At 37.8% G+C, this 15,647-nt stretch overlaps 1 protein-coding gene across 8 annotated transcripts in view; it reads left to right on the top strand.

The window, feature by feature from the left end:
- Positions 1–15,647, top strand: part of fryb (FRY microtubule binding protein b) — a 76,075-nt gene that overhangs the window by 49,320 nt on the left and 11,108 nt on the right. For 6 of the 8 annotated variants that reach the window (XM_089126545.1, XM_089126544.1, XM_089126541.1 and 3 more), the window contains exons 37-51: positions 1,237–1,387; positions 2,982–3,085; positions 4,594–4,779; positions 7,915–8,116; positions 9,034–9,185; positions 9,282–9,469; positions 9,561–9,655; positions 10,351–10,958; positions 12,334–12,431; positions 12,878–13,054; positions 13,142–13,282; positions 13,360–13,542; positions 14,355–14,519; positions 14,675–14,749; positions 14,965–15,132. In XM_089126545.1, the coding sequence (XP_088982671.1) occupies positions 1,237–1,387; positions 2,982–3,085; positions 4,594–4,779; positions 7,915–8,116; positions 9,034–9,185; positions 9,282–9,469; positions 9,561–9,655; positions 10,351–10,958; positions 12,334–12,431; positions 12,878–13,054; positions 13,142–13,282; positions 13,360–13,542; positions 14,355–14,519; positions 14,675–14,749; positions 14,965–15,132 (2,693 nt within the window). The remainder of the gene's footprint in view (positions 1–1,236; positions 1,388–2,981; positions 3,086–4,593; positions 4,780–7,914; positions 8,117–9,033; positions 9,186–9,281; positions 9,470–9,560; positions 9,656–10,350; positions 10,959–12,333; positions 12,432–12,877; positions 13,055–13,141; positions 13,283–13,359; positions 13,543–14,354; positions 14,520–14,674; positions 14,750–14,964; positions 15,133–15,647) is intronic. The other 2 variants (XM_089126542.1, XM_039676447.2) reach the window with 1 other exon arrangement.

Genomic DNA, 15,647 nt, shown 5'->3' with positions numbered 1-15,647 from the left:
GAAATGATCATCTGACTGGACTCCTCACACCAGATATGTATTGAATATGAATTGAAAGACTGGAATTGCTCTTTAATTTAATAATGAATTAAAATCAATTAATTGTTTTTTACATCATTTTTAAATGATAGATTGTCAGTTTATTTAGAATTTTTACAATTCTTTCAAATTAATATAAAGATAAAATAATATTATATTACTACATGAATGTAGAATTTTGCAGGAAGGATTTTTTTTTTCCTGATTAATTTATATTATAGATTATTTGATTATTTTTTTTTTTGTGGTAAATTTACAATGAAATAACCACCAAAAAGAGGAGTAGGTTGAATCCGAGGCTTATATTTGCCTACCCTATTTACCCATATACCTGAAGAATCAGTATTCTAAATTATACAAAAACATTATACATATTTATACAATACTGCACATACATTTTTTAACATAATATTAACAAAATTTACATACTAACTTAATACTCATTAACAATTTTCTTTTTTAAAGATTTTTTGAAGCAAATCAAAAGTACAAATCAGCATTATAAATTATAAAAAAAAAAACAGTATACCTATTTATACATTACTGCACATGCATTTTTTTCATAATATTAACAAAATTTACATACTAACTGAATACTCATTAACAATTTTCTGTTTTAAAGATCTTTTAAAGCTAGACAGAGAGGTACATAATTTCAAATCATCTTTTAGTAAATTCCGTAATTTCACACCCATAACTGAGACACATCTAGATTTTATATTGTTTCTTTCTTTTCCACATTCAAACATAAACAGGCCTCTTAAATATATCTACCCTCTCTTAACTTATATAACTTCTGAATACCAGACGGGAGACTTTTATTAAGTGCTCTATACATTATTTCCAATATTTTTATATATACAATATCTGTAAATTTTAAGGTATTACTTTGAATAAAGAGTTTATTATTTGGTTCGCGATATTCTACTTTATTAATGAGTCTAATAGCTCTTTTTTGTAACTTAATTGATACAACTATTTGCATTTCCCATATTTCTATAGTTTCTCCATAGTTTATTCAACTACAGATTTAATGTTAACTGTATGTGAAACTAAAGAGATTTACCAACCAGAAAGTAATCAAAGCATTCTGTGGTCAAATGTTGTACAGTGTTGCTAAACAAGAGGTCCTGATCACTCTGTTTTACGATGATGTCTACATTTTTTTTTTATTATGCCAATTGTGTGTTTTGGCAGATGACCCTCTGCCTCCATATGCCGCCTGGCTGATCAGTGTATTGGAGAGCAACAGACCTCAGCCTCTTCCCATGCCCGTAAACGGAGGCTGTTGGGCCCCGCTCGTGGACTACCTGCCCGAGACCATCACCCCACGGGGACCCCTTCACAGGTAATGCCCAACATTTTAATCTACTCTTTGCTTCCTTTGCAAGTCAGACTTATTCGAACAGAAGATTTAGGAAAAGTCACTTTTGAACTTTTACAACCCTCCTGCAAAAATGCCTCACACATACATGACTTGGAAAACATTTACAAAGACACATGGATTCATTTGTACAATAAAGTCATCTTTACAAAGTCTCTTTTCTTCATGTCCAGCGGATGAATCCCATAAAACTCACTTGTGTTAGTTTGCTCTGGCATTTTACAGCAGTTACCCTCAGCTCTGTTTTGTTTACAAGAGAGGAACTGTTGTCCCGTAACCATGACAACAGTGATTCCAACAGCATCCTTATGACGTTCAGTGATTTTTTCGGGAGGGAGGAATGGGCGGTCAGGCTTGCATAAGAGGGTGGTACAGCAACATGTTTGAGATTTTTATAAACCATCTGTCAAGTTAATCAGATCTGTGCAGACTCACCCTGACATCTGAACAGCAAGATATACATCAAAACCCATGAGTTATTGAAAATATGAAGAGAATTGAATATCTGCTTAAAACTTCCCTTTGCGTATTCTGTCTGGTTATACGCAAGCCAAATGAAGAGATCAGTCTGCAATTTCATGGATCTTAAATTGTATTTGGTGATCCATGGATCCATGGTAAAGAGAGGGCATGAAATAGTGGGCAATACTGTATTTGTTCACAAAGATTGTCAATTGTAAAAATAATTAGAAGAACGCAGTTACTGAAAATGTACATCTCTTAGCCGAAAGGTCAATTCACACTCTTTGTGGGGTTTTGTTGGATGAGTGTGTTACCCCTCTCCTTTTTGCAGATTGAACATGTTGAATAGGGGATGGTTGGTCTTGGAATCTGTAAAGACTCTAGGTTGATCTGATCATGGGGAATTTGCATATCATAATTAATAATTAATAATTATTCATACAGGCTTGGATCAGATCAGTCTTACATGTTATTAAATCTCCCGATGAGGGACGATATGTTATTTTGCCTGCATGCATGCATGTGTATAAAACACCGTCGGTGTATGTAAGAGTGTATGAATGGGTGAATGTGAGGCAAACTGTAAAGTGCTTTGGTGGCCATTAGGTCTATAAAGGCGCTATATAAATGCAGTCCATTTACCATTTTACCATTTACCATGTGTATCTTGGCAAGTTGATTGCAATTAATCACACAGATCACGTTTTACAAACAAGTAAAAATTAGCTCAATTGTCAGAATAATATTTGTGGGGATTCATTAATGATCGACCCGCAAGCGTGATCGTTCGATCTCCATCAAAACTCACAATATCATCCTACTTTAAAGACTTTTAGGAAAAAACAACCTGTGGCCACAAGAATTAGCCTTCCTGTTCTATAAACAAATACTAAAATATCTTTAATTTGTAAAGCTTGTAGATCTAGTCATTTAAGGGAGCTGAAGTATGAGCAGAGACACAGTAAGTCAATCAAATGAATAGTTGGAACAACTGGAAAGCGGTTGAGTCCCTGCAAATCTGAGAAGTGGTGTACTGTCGACGTTGATCTGTGTGTGTCGGTGCCGTCACGAAACTGTTCTTGCTGTATTCTGATAGGTGCAACATAGCTGTGATCTTCATGACGGAGATGGTGGTGGACCACAGCGTGAGAGAAGACTGGGCCTTACACCTGCCGCTGCTTCTTCATGCTCTCTTCCTAGGTAAGCACTCTTTTTATCTCTTTGTCGCTCTTTCTTTTCAATGTTATTAAAGGGATAGTTCACTTTGAAATGAATTTTTGGTACTGTATGTTTTATCTTACCTCAAGGGGCATCCAAGATGTAGGTGTCTTTGTTTCCACAGTAGTTTCAATTTTGACATTTTTCAGTCAAACCGTTCTTGTCTATCAGTCATACACTGGAGTCCACCAAAAAGCATGCACAGAGAAGTCCGAATTAAACATGATTTAATGACTCGTAAATGTAAGAACACATTGATGGCCTAAGACACGAAACGAGCGGTTTGTGTGAGAAAACGAACAGTATTTATAGCGTTTTTACCTCTTGTAATCATAGCCATGACAAAATGATCTGACGGCACGGGCGCTTCGGTCTGCGCATGCTCTGGAAGTGATCGCTTGCACGCCTGTGTCACGTCTTTGTTTATACAGAGATTTCGGAAGTTTTACCTTTCACTAAACATATTTAGATATACGGGAAACCGCAATGGAAGACGATTTCGGTATATCTAAATATGTTTAGTAAAACGTAAAACTTCCGAAATCTCCGTGTAAATATTGAGTGACGTCACACGCAAGCGATCACTTCCGGCGTAACATTGAACTGCGGTTCGGTTCAGTTGGACATTGCACAACTGATTCAGATCACTTGGACGTCACTGTGATTACACGAGGTAAAAACGATATTAATACTGTTCGTTTTCTCACACAAACCGCTCGTTTCGTGTCTTAGGCCATCAATGTGTACTTACATTTACGAGTCATTAAATCATGTTTAATTTTAACTTCTCTGTGCATGCTCTTTGGTGAACCCCCTTAGCCTCCAGTGTATGACTGATAGACAAGAACGGTTTGACTGAAAAATGTCAAAATTGAAAATACTGCAGAAACAAATACACCTACATCTTGGATGCCCTTGAGGTAAGCTAAAACATACCAAAAATTAATTTCAAAGTCAACTATCCCTTTAAAATGTAGGGGAACACCTTATCCAGCTTTTACTCTTTTCTGAGCTAAAAAAAGGAGTGTGTGTTTGTGTCTGGGTTTCTCGCTGTGATAACGCACATCTTTCGTCTGGTCTATATAGTTCCCGCATTCTCCACCATAATTCACCCCAGCAGTCTGTCTGAATAACCAGCACAACAATGTGAAAAATGTCTGTAATGGAAAATGAGGAGGAGAAGGAACAAAAGAAGGGGCTGGCGAAATGCCATCTACTCATGGCTTATCTCTTTTAGACTCTTGATGTCATCAGCCTCCAGCTAACAACGTGTTTCTCTTAATGTCTTTTGACTAGAGGCATTCCTGTGATATCTTGCTAATCATCCAAAAATATAGAGCACAACACCGTATGTGTGTATGTTACGTTATGCAACAGTGGGAACACCCTTTGAAAGTCATTTAGTTCATGTTCAGAATGTGTTTCATTCCTGTCCACTTCAATGGTTTCTGTTCATTTCTTCTCAAATCAGTTCATCTCTGTCCTCTCAGGTTTGGATCATTACAGGCCGGAGGTGTTTGAGCACAGCAAGAGGTTACTCCTGCATCTCCTCATCGCCCTCTCCTGCAACAACAATTTCCAGGTCATCGCCTCTGTCCTGTTACTAACCAGAGAGATCGGTGACAACAAGACCCTCACTGTTAAATCCAGCTACCAGCCTGAATACCACTACACAGGTACAGTCATGTCCTCAACCCATGCTTCAAATAAACAAGACACCACCAACAGAAATAAACATTCACGGACAGTTTCTTCATAACATTGCACAAAACCAATTCCAATTTCTCGCTATTCCCATAAGAAAAAAAGTTTCAGAAAAGATCTCAAACAAGAGAAAGACTTTGGCTGCATTTACACTGCAGGTCTTGATGCCCAAATCCGATTTTCTGATTATATCCGGGGTTTTTTTTTTTTTTGATCATCTTTTAAAGGTGACCCATGCGATTTTTGCATTTACACTAGTGTTGTCAAAATATTCGGTACTTCGGTACCAAGTCGGTACTTAAAAAATTTTCCCGGTGGTACCGAATACCCGGTTAAACCGAGATCTGGATGCGCATGCATGTACGAAGGGCGTGAAGTTGCGTCCTCTTCAAACAGCAAAACGACTATTTAAATATGAACCCTGCATGTTGCGCTTGTGAATGAACGGCGGAGACGTTTTTAGTTTTCTGTTTTCAGTCTCTGCTGCCTCACGATATGATGACATGATTCATGATTCACTTCATGAGCATTTTACCGTTTCATTTGAGAAAAACTATCGTCATATCCATAGGGTCATATCATATATCATACACGCACAGAAAGTCAAAGGTCTTTACGGCAACCCGTCAAAATAAAAGTTTGGTTTAACTTAAAGAAATTGACGGAAATAATTATATTAGGCTACTGTACAATAGATTTAACTACGTCTCAATTCATTAAAAAATACTACTGTAGCCTAAATCCACTGAATGCTGTATTTTTTCACTTGATTTTTATTATAAGCAATATTTCTCAGTATCATCAATATTTTCGTTTAAACAGCATGTAGCCTTCAATGCTTTCATAAATGTACCATCATAAATAATAAAGTGATTGAATTTTCTTTTCAAGTAGTTAAATAAAATAAAATAAAAAAAAACAACAACAACTAATTTTGCTGTCGTACCTAAATTGGTACCGAGAACCGTGACAATGGTATCGGTACCGACTACTGGAATTTTGGTACTGTGACATCCCTAATTTACACTATACACTGCTGAAACTACCAAATGTAGACGTTCTGACCCGGAAAATGAAGTAAAACAGCAGGAAATGCAATGGATGCAGATGCGAATAAAATTATCCAGTGTTTTTCTTTCTACAATATTTAAAATAGTCATCAAAAAAAGGAGAGGCACTGTAGACACGAGCGCTTAAAACCCGTGAAATGTCTTCAAATACATATTTGTTTCTAACAACCCTGCATTTTTGACTGAACTCTTCGCCCAAACGCTCAAAAGACATGAAACCTCCGCATTGCTCCACTGTGTGTATCCTTTCTTCCATCGCGCCTATAATTGCGCACTTTTTTAATGCCGTACGACTCGCATTTACTGGGGAATATCCGATTTGTCTGCTTACATGGCACACGCAAATGCACGCATCCGATTCATATCCAATTTATTAGCACATATGAGTGAGGCCTGAATGCGATCTGAGATAATCGGAATCCATGCGTTTATTTTCCTGCTTACACGTTCACCGGTCATATCTGATCTGTGCCACATGAGAGGAAAAAATCGGATTTGTTTCACTTGAACCATGCAGTGTAAAGTGGACACTAAAATTAAACAACCTGTGAAATATTCTTGGGTACAGTAATTGTTTCTTTACCCACAAACACCGCAAGTGTACAAAAAACATTTCAGTCCTGCCAACTTGCACAGCAAGCACAAATACCTTGCCTTACGCTCTCCTGACCTTATTTTATCACTTCACCTGCAGCACAGAGCATTCACTAGTTATGTTTCCATCCAAAGTTGTGAATTTAACTTATGCACATAATTGGAATATCGCAAACAACATTTGCACATAAAGCACCGTTTCCATCCCATGTGCTCAAGAGAATAAAATCATAGTTTCCTTATAAACTGTCGATAAACATCACTAAGAAAAAAACACAATCATAGTTTCCTTATAAACTGGCGATAAATATCTCTAAGAAAAATAGAAGTTGATGCAGTAGGAGTAGCTACTATATAGTAATGTTGTTTTTATAATTAATATATCACTCCTCAGAGCGCGCATACGAAACGCAATTAATGTGATCGCCGATCACTTGCTTTCTGTTTGTGAAGGCAGTCATGCAAGACAGTTCTGGGAGGTAATTATACCAAACCACTTTGACGACAGACTTTGCGTAGGCTTTTCAAAATGACCAAAAAGCATTTCAGATTCTGTGCAATGAGATCGGTCCGCTGGTTGGTCAAGTTATGCCGTCCCATTGCAAAGTCGCATCTTTTTTGATGCTCATCGAGAAATTTATTCAGTAAATCTCTTTTTATGTGCGTTTTTATAATTGATGTGCATCTTGTCATTCCCATACAGTGTTATGCGATATCCCAAAACTCACATAAAAATATATGGATGGAAACATAGCCAGTGTGACCTACTGAGCATAAGATTCACCTACATTTCCTGAACAGCTTGAATTTACAATGAGGAAGTAGGTTACTATTATTAAGAAAAACCCCAAGGGTTAGGATTTTACTTTCTTTGGCATAGAATTGAAAGTATTTTTGGCAGCTGTTTGTCTTTCCTACTATAGAAGAGACTGAGATGGAGGTAATTATGCCAGACTCTATGCCAGGTTTTCTACCATTTTATCTTTCATCCTGATGATTTTATTTTCTTGTTTGCTTACATCTGAATAAACACCAGTGTGAAAAGCCTTAGCTGACAATTAACACCTCAGTTTTTTAATATTATTTACATAAGTGTGGTTCATATGCTTATCTTACAGACCTGCAGCAAAGACTAAAGGTCTGTAAACAATCGCTAATTTTAAAACCAGCCCACAGACACAATAATAAGAAATAGGAGGACAAAAATGTTTAAGAGTTTACAGGTTTGTCCCTGGTTTAACAGACGATGCGTAAGCCTAGTCTCAGACTAAAATGAATGCTTGAGCTGTTTTAACTGAACACAAATTGCGCTGACTGTTTTTTCTAAGGCATGTTTATTAAAGCTACTTAGATGTCCTAATTGAACTAAGGCCTAATCTAAGCCCTGTCTGTGAAACTGTATTGATAACCTGCTTCCACTAAACCACACTCTCGTCTGAACAGGAGGATTCGACTTCCTGCGAGAGTGGCAAGCGTCACCAGTGGCGGATTCGGGACTGAGCTCATCCTCCACCTCCTCCAGTGTGAGCCTGGGGGGAAGCATTGGGAACCTGCCACAAATTACAGCTGACCTGGAGGAGCTGGACGAGTCCTCCACAGATTCAGACGAGAAAACCAACAAGCTCATTGAATTCCTCACCACCAGGTACGTGGCAATTATAGATGTACAGCAGTTGTTCGATATGTGCGGATGAAAATAGATTAAAATGCAAATCAGTCTTTTTCCCATTAAAAAGGAGTTAGATGCTGATCCAGAAGTCGTATAAAAATGATAATCAGAATAACGACAAAAATGGATGGTGCATCAATGATCAAATGATCAAATATTACAAAGCTCACACAATATTTTTTCTTTTTAAAATGAATTATTAATAGAGTGCCGAAGTGATGACGTCACTTTGTAGGACAACTCGGAAGCTAGCGGCGCATGGGTTCCCTTGGTCGAAAAACAATGCATTTTCCCCATAGACTTTTGGAAAATCGCAAAAAATAAGATCTGTTTAACAAAGGGTTGTGACCCTTACACGTTTTGTCTAGCAAGATAATCTTTACAAGTTAATCCAAAATTTATACATTTTGAAGCCTATATAAAGATTTTAAAAAACACAATCAGACACAATAAAGTTTAAAAAAAAACACAAGCAGGTTATAACTGTGTGTTCTATGTCATAGATCAAAACGTGAAAATATTTAGTGGCTTTGTTCACCACAGACCTTATTTCGGGCGATTTAGCAAAAACCCATTCAAAAATCCCATAGGCTTTAGAGCAAGGGAACCTAATGCTAAAATGCTAACTCACTTCCGCGTTTTGGCCTACAGAGTGACGTCGTAACTTCGGCACTCTATTGTTATTTTTATTATTATTATTTTAAATTATTCTAATTTACTAAAATATTTTCATTTTCATTACTTTACATTTGAAATTCTCACACGTGCAATTTTATACATTTTTAGCTTTTTTTCCTCAGCAAATTTTTTGGGGATTTTCCAGCGTCAGTAAATCAGGCAGTTAGAGAGTAGTAGTTCATGTATTTGTGATTTTGGTGGTGGTGGTGGTACAGTGCATGGAGTACTGTCCTGTACTTACTCAGGGCTTTTGGACCGCTTTGGTGTCACGAAGACATCACACCGAAGAACCCCAACTCTAAGAGCGCAGATCAGCTCACCAACTTCCTGCGGCATGTGGTCTCTGTGTTCAAGGAGTCCAAATCAGGTTTAGTGGATTTATGTTTCATATTAACAGAATGAAATATTTTATACATTACATTGGCACAGTGTTCGGTTGATAAGCGTCTTTGTCCTGTGTCAGATTTCCACCTAGAGCATCAGCTGAGCGACGTTGCTTTGCAGACGGCCCTCTGCAGCTCCTCCCGCCATTACGCTGGACGCTCGTTCCAGATCTTCCGAGCGCTGAGACAGCCCCTCTCTGCCCACGCCGTGTCCGACCTGCTCTCACGCCTCGTGGAGGTTGTGGGGGAGCACGGGGATGAAGTTCAGGTGTGTATCCATCAACCAGAGATCTATACAATAAATGCATTTGGTCAAATATATCTTAATTTTCATTCTTTAATGTTATTTTGCTTTCCAGGGTTACGTCATGGAGATTTTACTTACTCTGGAGTCTGTTGTGGATAATTTAGCTGAATGTCTGAACAACAGTGAACTTATGGCAGCTTTGACAAGGTTAGAATTTCATGCTGTACTTTATGCTGTCCGACTAATTCAACCTAGTAAAAATATTGTATAACTACACTACCATTCAAAAGTTTGGTCGCGTCCGACATTTTCGCACGTTAAAAAATAAATACAACCTCACATTATGTCAATGACGCTTGCACACTGCCTCCGAAACATTCGTCCATCATAAAAAAATTCGATTTCGATTCGATTTTCTGTTTTTTTCGCATCCATAGCGAGCAGTTTGAATGGAGTTTGATAATTCAGAGCCACTGAATCACGAATATGAAAAAATGCATACGATAATTTCGGACTCAGTGAGATTTAAAAAGGTTTAGCAAGAATGCATTCAATTGAACGTTTACATTGTCTCAAATAAATGCTGTTCTTTTGAACTTTTTATTAATCAAATAATCCTGAAAAAAATGTGTCATGGTTTCCACAAAAATATTAAGCAGCACAACTGTTTTTAACATTGATAATAATAATAAGAAGAAATGTTTCTTGATCAGCACTGTATTAGAATGATTTCAGAAGGATCATGTGACTCTTAAACCTGGAATAATGACTGCATGATTGCATCACAAAATAGCAAATTACATTCTATAGTAATAACAATATATCCAGAGAAAAAAAGTATAAGTAACAAATTAACCATCCATTTGTCTTTACATACCTGCAATGTCTCTTTCTACAAACAGAGATTCATCGCCAGACTTCCTGGTGAGTGGGAAGCTCAACCCAAACCGTAAGAGCACAGGGCAGCTGAACCTGCACCAAGAGACTAATGAGCGGAACAGGCACCAGCGCAGTTACTCTGTCCCTAAAAAGTTCGGCGAAAGCGGGGAAAACTCGTCCTCCAACCCTCCTCGCAGTGCCACGTTGGACCGCATCCAAGCCTGCACCCAACAGTGTCTCGCTCGCTCGGCCCGCAGCACGTCCTCCAACTCCACCCGTGCCGACATAAGCGTCATCACCGACCCCTCCCACTCCAGTCACCCAGCAAACTTGCTCGCCACCATCTTCTGGGTGGCGGTGTCGCTCATGGAGTCGGACTTTGAATTTGAATACCAGATGTCATTGAGGCTGGTTCACAAACTGCTGGCGCGGGTTCCTTTGGATCTGCAGGAGAACAGGGAGCGACTAGAGAAGCTCCAGGGTCAGCTGAGGTGGAGTGGCTTTTCCGGACTGCAACAGCTGCTCCTGAAGGGATTCACCTCTCCAGCTACAAATGATCTCACGCTTCAGTTGTTCTGTCAGCTTACGCCCGTTTCACGAGTGCCAGTGGTGGACACATCGCAGGCTATAGGTGGGTAGTAGAGAGGATACTTGTACTGGCACTTTTTAAAAACTGGTCAGTATACTTACTTTATATACTTTGGTCTAATGTGACCTGGAAGCAGTGGAAAACGGTGTATTTATAATTGCTTTTTACTCCTTATGAAATGAAATGCCCTTTTATTGTCACTATACACATGTACAATGAGATTAAAAGCAACTTCTTTTCCAGTATCAACATGTAGAGACAACAACATAAAATTAAATAACCACCTAATTTCAAATAATCAAACAGTAGTGCAAAAGGAAAGGTAGATGTTATCAATATTATGAAAATATTAAAAAATGTTGTTATTTTGTCGGTTTTAGACTTTGTCTGTGTCCAAACAGTCCAAACATTTTTTAAATGTTAGTAATAGGCCATTTGGTACTTTAAGTTGTCATCATTATAAAACTAAAATGCTGTTTTCCTTAGTGGCATGAATCACAGACTGAAAAAAAAGACTGAAAGCTGACACTACTCTAAAGTATAGAATATTTGCGAAAAATTTTAAACCACTGAGCACAATACCAAATTGTCCCTGAAAAGATGAGCTGTTGATCAGTTAGTATATATGAATCCATTCTAAATTCAAAATATTGGATAGTATTTTCTAAATATATTATTTTATATATTAAAATTATATTATTTTATATATTTTCAAATTCAAAATAATAGTTTCTTCCCCACCCCTGATTAAGGACACGCAACAGAAACGAGTGAAACGGGAGTATGGTACGACGTTTGATTGACACACTGACTGTCCAATGATTCTAGATGGTCTTGGAAATGATTGGCTGGAGTTTTTCCCGTTCCACAGATGATTAAATTGCTTAATTTTCATTTCAGTGCTTCTAACTCAGTGGCTGTGGTAGGGATGGGCAACGATTAATCGCGATTAATCGCATCCAAAATAAAAGTTTGTGTTTACATAATATATGTGTGTGTAGTGTGTATAATTAATTTGTATACATAAATACCCACACATGAATGTATATATTTAAGAAAAATGTGTCATTAATATAGCAAATATTTATATTTATATATAATATTAATTGTGAATAAATATATATAAAATATATACATGCACATATTTCTTAAATATATACATGCATGTGTGGGTATTTATATATACAAATTAATTATACACACTACACAAACATATATTATGTAAACACAAACTTTTATTTTGGATGCGATTAATCGCGATTAATCGTTGCCCATCCCTAGTGGGTTAGGAATATGATTTCAAGTAATTTTGACAAAAAAAAAAAAAAAAAGGTCAGCAAAGAAAATCACATACCCCACCTTTACCAAGTTTTCTAATCTTACACATAATTGTATGTTTTATTTTCTGTCTGTTCAGGTTTTCCTTTAAATGTGCTTTGTCTGCTGCCTCACTTGGTGCAACACTTCGGTAGCCCTACGCAGTTTTGTAAAGAAAGTGCTGAGAGGATCGCACAGGTCTGCCCCGCCTCCTTTTCTCTACACACTCCTACTATAAAACTCAGCCTTCACTTCATTGATATTTACACCTGAATGTGAAGGCAAACTTAGTTCAACACCTAATCCTGTATTATATCCCAACTCATAACTTGTAACAAGAAAACTATCACGCATTTAAATAAAATTTCAGCTAGTGTGTCTTATTTTCGATTAACAGTGTCAGTCAGTAGTTGAATACATTCTGTGTATGTGATAAACAATTGGCCACAAAAAATAAAATATGAATAATATTACATCACACAAGTATAAAAATAATATGAGCTCCCAATACATTCAATATGAAGTAAAAATAAAAATAAAAATATTATAAAAATCAGAAAATAAATGAGCTATGTCAGTAGTCGTTATTTTTGAAACACAATAACATCTGTATTCGACTGTTTATGGTGTGGTGTGTATTCTAGGTGTGTCTAGAGGAGAAAGACAAGAACACGAAACTATCTCACCTGGCTCATGTAATGACCCTGTATAAGACTCGTTCCTACACCAGAGACCCCTTCTCGTGGGTTAATGTGGTCTGTCGCTACGTGCACGAGGCTTTCTCTGACATCACGCTCAGTCTTGTGACATATATGGCTGAGGTGAGATTTAATATCCATCAGATATGGTGTTGCTTATGCTCTTATGAGAAGAACACAGTTTTAACACCAGCTGACCTCTCTTCATAGTTGCTAGATAAAGGATTACCCAGCATGCAACAGCCCCTGCTGCAGATCATCTACAGTCTGCTAAGCCACATGGATTTGGTTGGAATTCAGGTCAAACCTTTCAATGTAGAGGTGCTAAAGACCATTGAGAAATTTGTACAGGTGAGTCAATTTTTTTAAATAAATATAAAAAGAATTTTGATCTGATTTGTCATACCAAATGTGTGTGTCCTCTATAGACGGTTCACTGGAAAGAAGCTCTGAACATTTTGAAGCTGGTCGTGTCCCGCTCAGCCAGCCTGTCCCTGCCGTCCTATGCCCATGGCGATCTAGCCCACCTGGAGGTTAGCCGTATGATGTGGGACGGCTCATCTAAAGCCCTACCGGGAAAGACACTGGAATTCAATTTTGACATATCCGAGGTACTTTACACAGTTTATCTTGTCGTATCTTGTTAAAATGCATGTTTTGTTTGTTTGTTTGCTGAAGGCACAAAACGTAATTGGGAGCCCTATCAACTAAACAAGCAAATGAACGTTGGCGTGCGTGAAACGCATCACGCCCCAGAGCATGGGTATAAACAGGAAGCGGGCGCACACACACACACACACTGTTTTAGATTAATGTGTTGATGGATGAAATGAGGGTTTCCTCTGAAACTTAATGAATAGGGAGTGTTCTTTAAAGGGCAAGTGACTGCTTTTTATGTGAACTTAATATAATTAAATACCGCAAAGCTTAAACAATCTTGGGTTGTCCATTAATAATGTTAAATTTCATAGTCAGTTTCTGGTTATAATCATGTTCTCATTTAATATAGACGTCTGATCTAAAACAAGGAAGTCTATGAGACCTGGAGATGGTATAATTCCCTCGGCTTTCTCCGGTTATAACAAAGACAACTTTGTGTATGAGTTCCCTCTTGTGGCTTCATGTGCAATTACAGGAAACTCTCTCAGTTCCTAGAATTGAGTTTTTGCCTCGTATCCACCCTGATGAAGGCAGTGATATCCCGTCCAGATGGAGTGGGTCCACACTGATAAGGAGTCCAGCAATTAGGCTGTTTTTCCAAACATGTTTGTTTATCTAAACTAAAGGAAGGCTGTGACTCATGGGGAGTCTGAGTGAGTCTGAGTGTCCGTGCTCAGGACCTGTTGTTGTGCTTTTGTAGGGTGTTCCATATCAATGTTCAACCTTTATTGTAATATGTGTTTATGCATGTGCTTGTGTCCAGACACCGGTTATTGGCCGCAGATATGATGACCTGCAGGGATCTGGAGGAAGAGATGGGAAAGCCCGTGTGATCGCAGTGACCCGTAGCACATCCTCTACCTCTTCAGGGTCCAACTCAAACACTGTCCTGGTGCCAGTCAGCTGGAAACGGCCACAATCATCACAGGTGACTAACATTTCATGCTGTTCATGTGTGTCATGGTATTAAGGAGGGGAACTTTTATTTCTTTGGGCTGTTCTGAACATCGCATTTTAATGTTTACTGTGATACTATGAAAATCTTGATGATTCTCAGTCTGCTTTTTCACTTTTGTTGCTCAGAAGCGGACGAGAGAGAAGCTGGTGAACGTGCTGTCACTCTGCGGACAGGAAGTTGGCCTCACCAAGAACCCGTCTGTGAGTCCTCACTGTCACTGTCATTCCTGGAAAGACAATCATACTTTTTTCTTATCATGAGGAAAGATACTTATCACTTTGATATGAATGCAGGAATTGTGTTTATTTCATATTAATTAAAGCCCTAATTATAAGCTATAAGCTTATAAGGCATCTTAGTAATGGGACCATTGCATACTCTACGCTGACTCCATTGTCATGTTTATTTGCCTCAGGTGATCTTCTCCTCCTGTGGTGATCTGGACCTCATGGAGCATCAGCCCAGTCAGGTGTCCTCTGAGGATGGGACACGGGAGGACACCCTGGATGATACCACCTCAGAGCAGCAGTTCAGGGTCTTCAGAGATTTTGACTTCCTGGACGTAGAGCTGGAAGATGGAGAGGTCAGTAGAAAACCTGGTATCCGTATGGTATTACATTCAAATATGTTTGATTTAAAAATATATACACTACAATGAAAAGTTTTAGGGTCTTTTTGCTTTGATTTGTATTAAATTGAATTAAAGTGTTATTTATAACATTAAAAAATATTTATATTTCAAACAAATGCTGTTCTTTTGAATTTTGTATTCATTAAAGAATCCTGACAAAAATTCCTTCACAGTTATACAGTATATTAAGCAGAACAACTGTTTTCAACTGTGAAATTAATAAGAAATATGCTGACAATTCAGCTTTGCCATTACAGGAATAAATAACATTTCAACCCCTTAACTGTCACCTAACTTTACGTCACTATATTTCTATTAAATCCTAATCTAATTATAACAAATTATATATATCGTTGGAAAAGTCTAAGACTTCCTGATAGGTATTCTACCCCTATTTTGTGTTACAAACTATGTAGGAAGAGTAATTGATGAATTTATGACAATGCATCATAACAGGAGGTCTGACC

The sequence above is a fragment of the Pimephales promelas genome, chromosome 23 (genome assembly GCF_988280905.1).
Source record: "Pimephales promelas chromosome 23, fPimPro1.hap1.1, whole genome shotgun sequence".
Classification (NCBI taxonomy): Eukaryota; Metazoa; Chordata; class Actinopteri; order Cypriniformes; family Leuciscidae; genus Pimephales; species Pimephales promelas.
The sequence above is the reverse complement of the archived record's forward strand: the minus strand, read 5'-3'. Positions and strand labels throughout refer to the sequence as shown.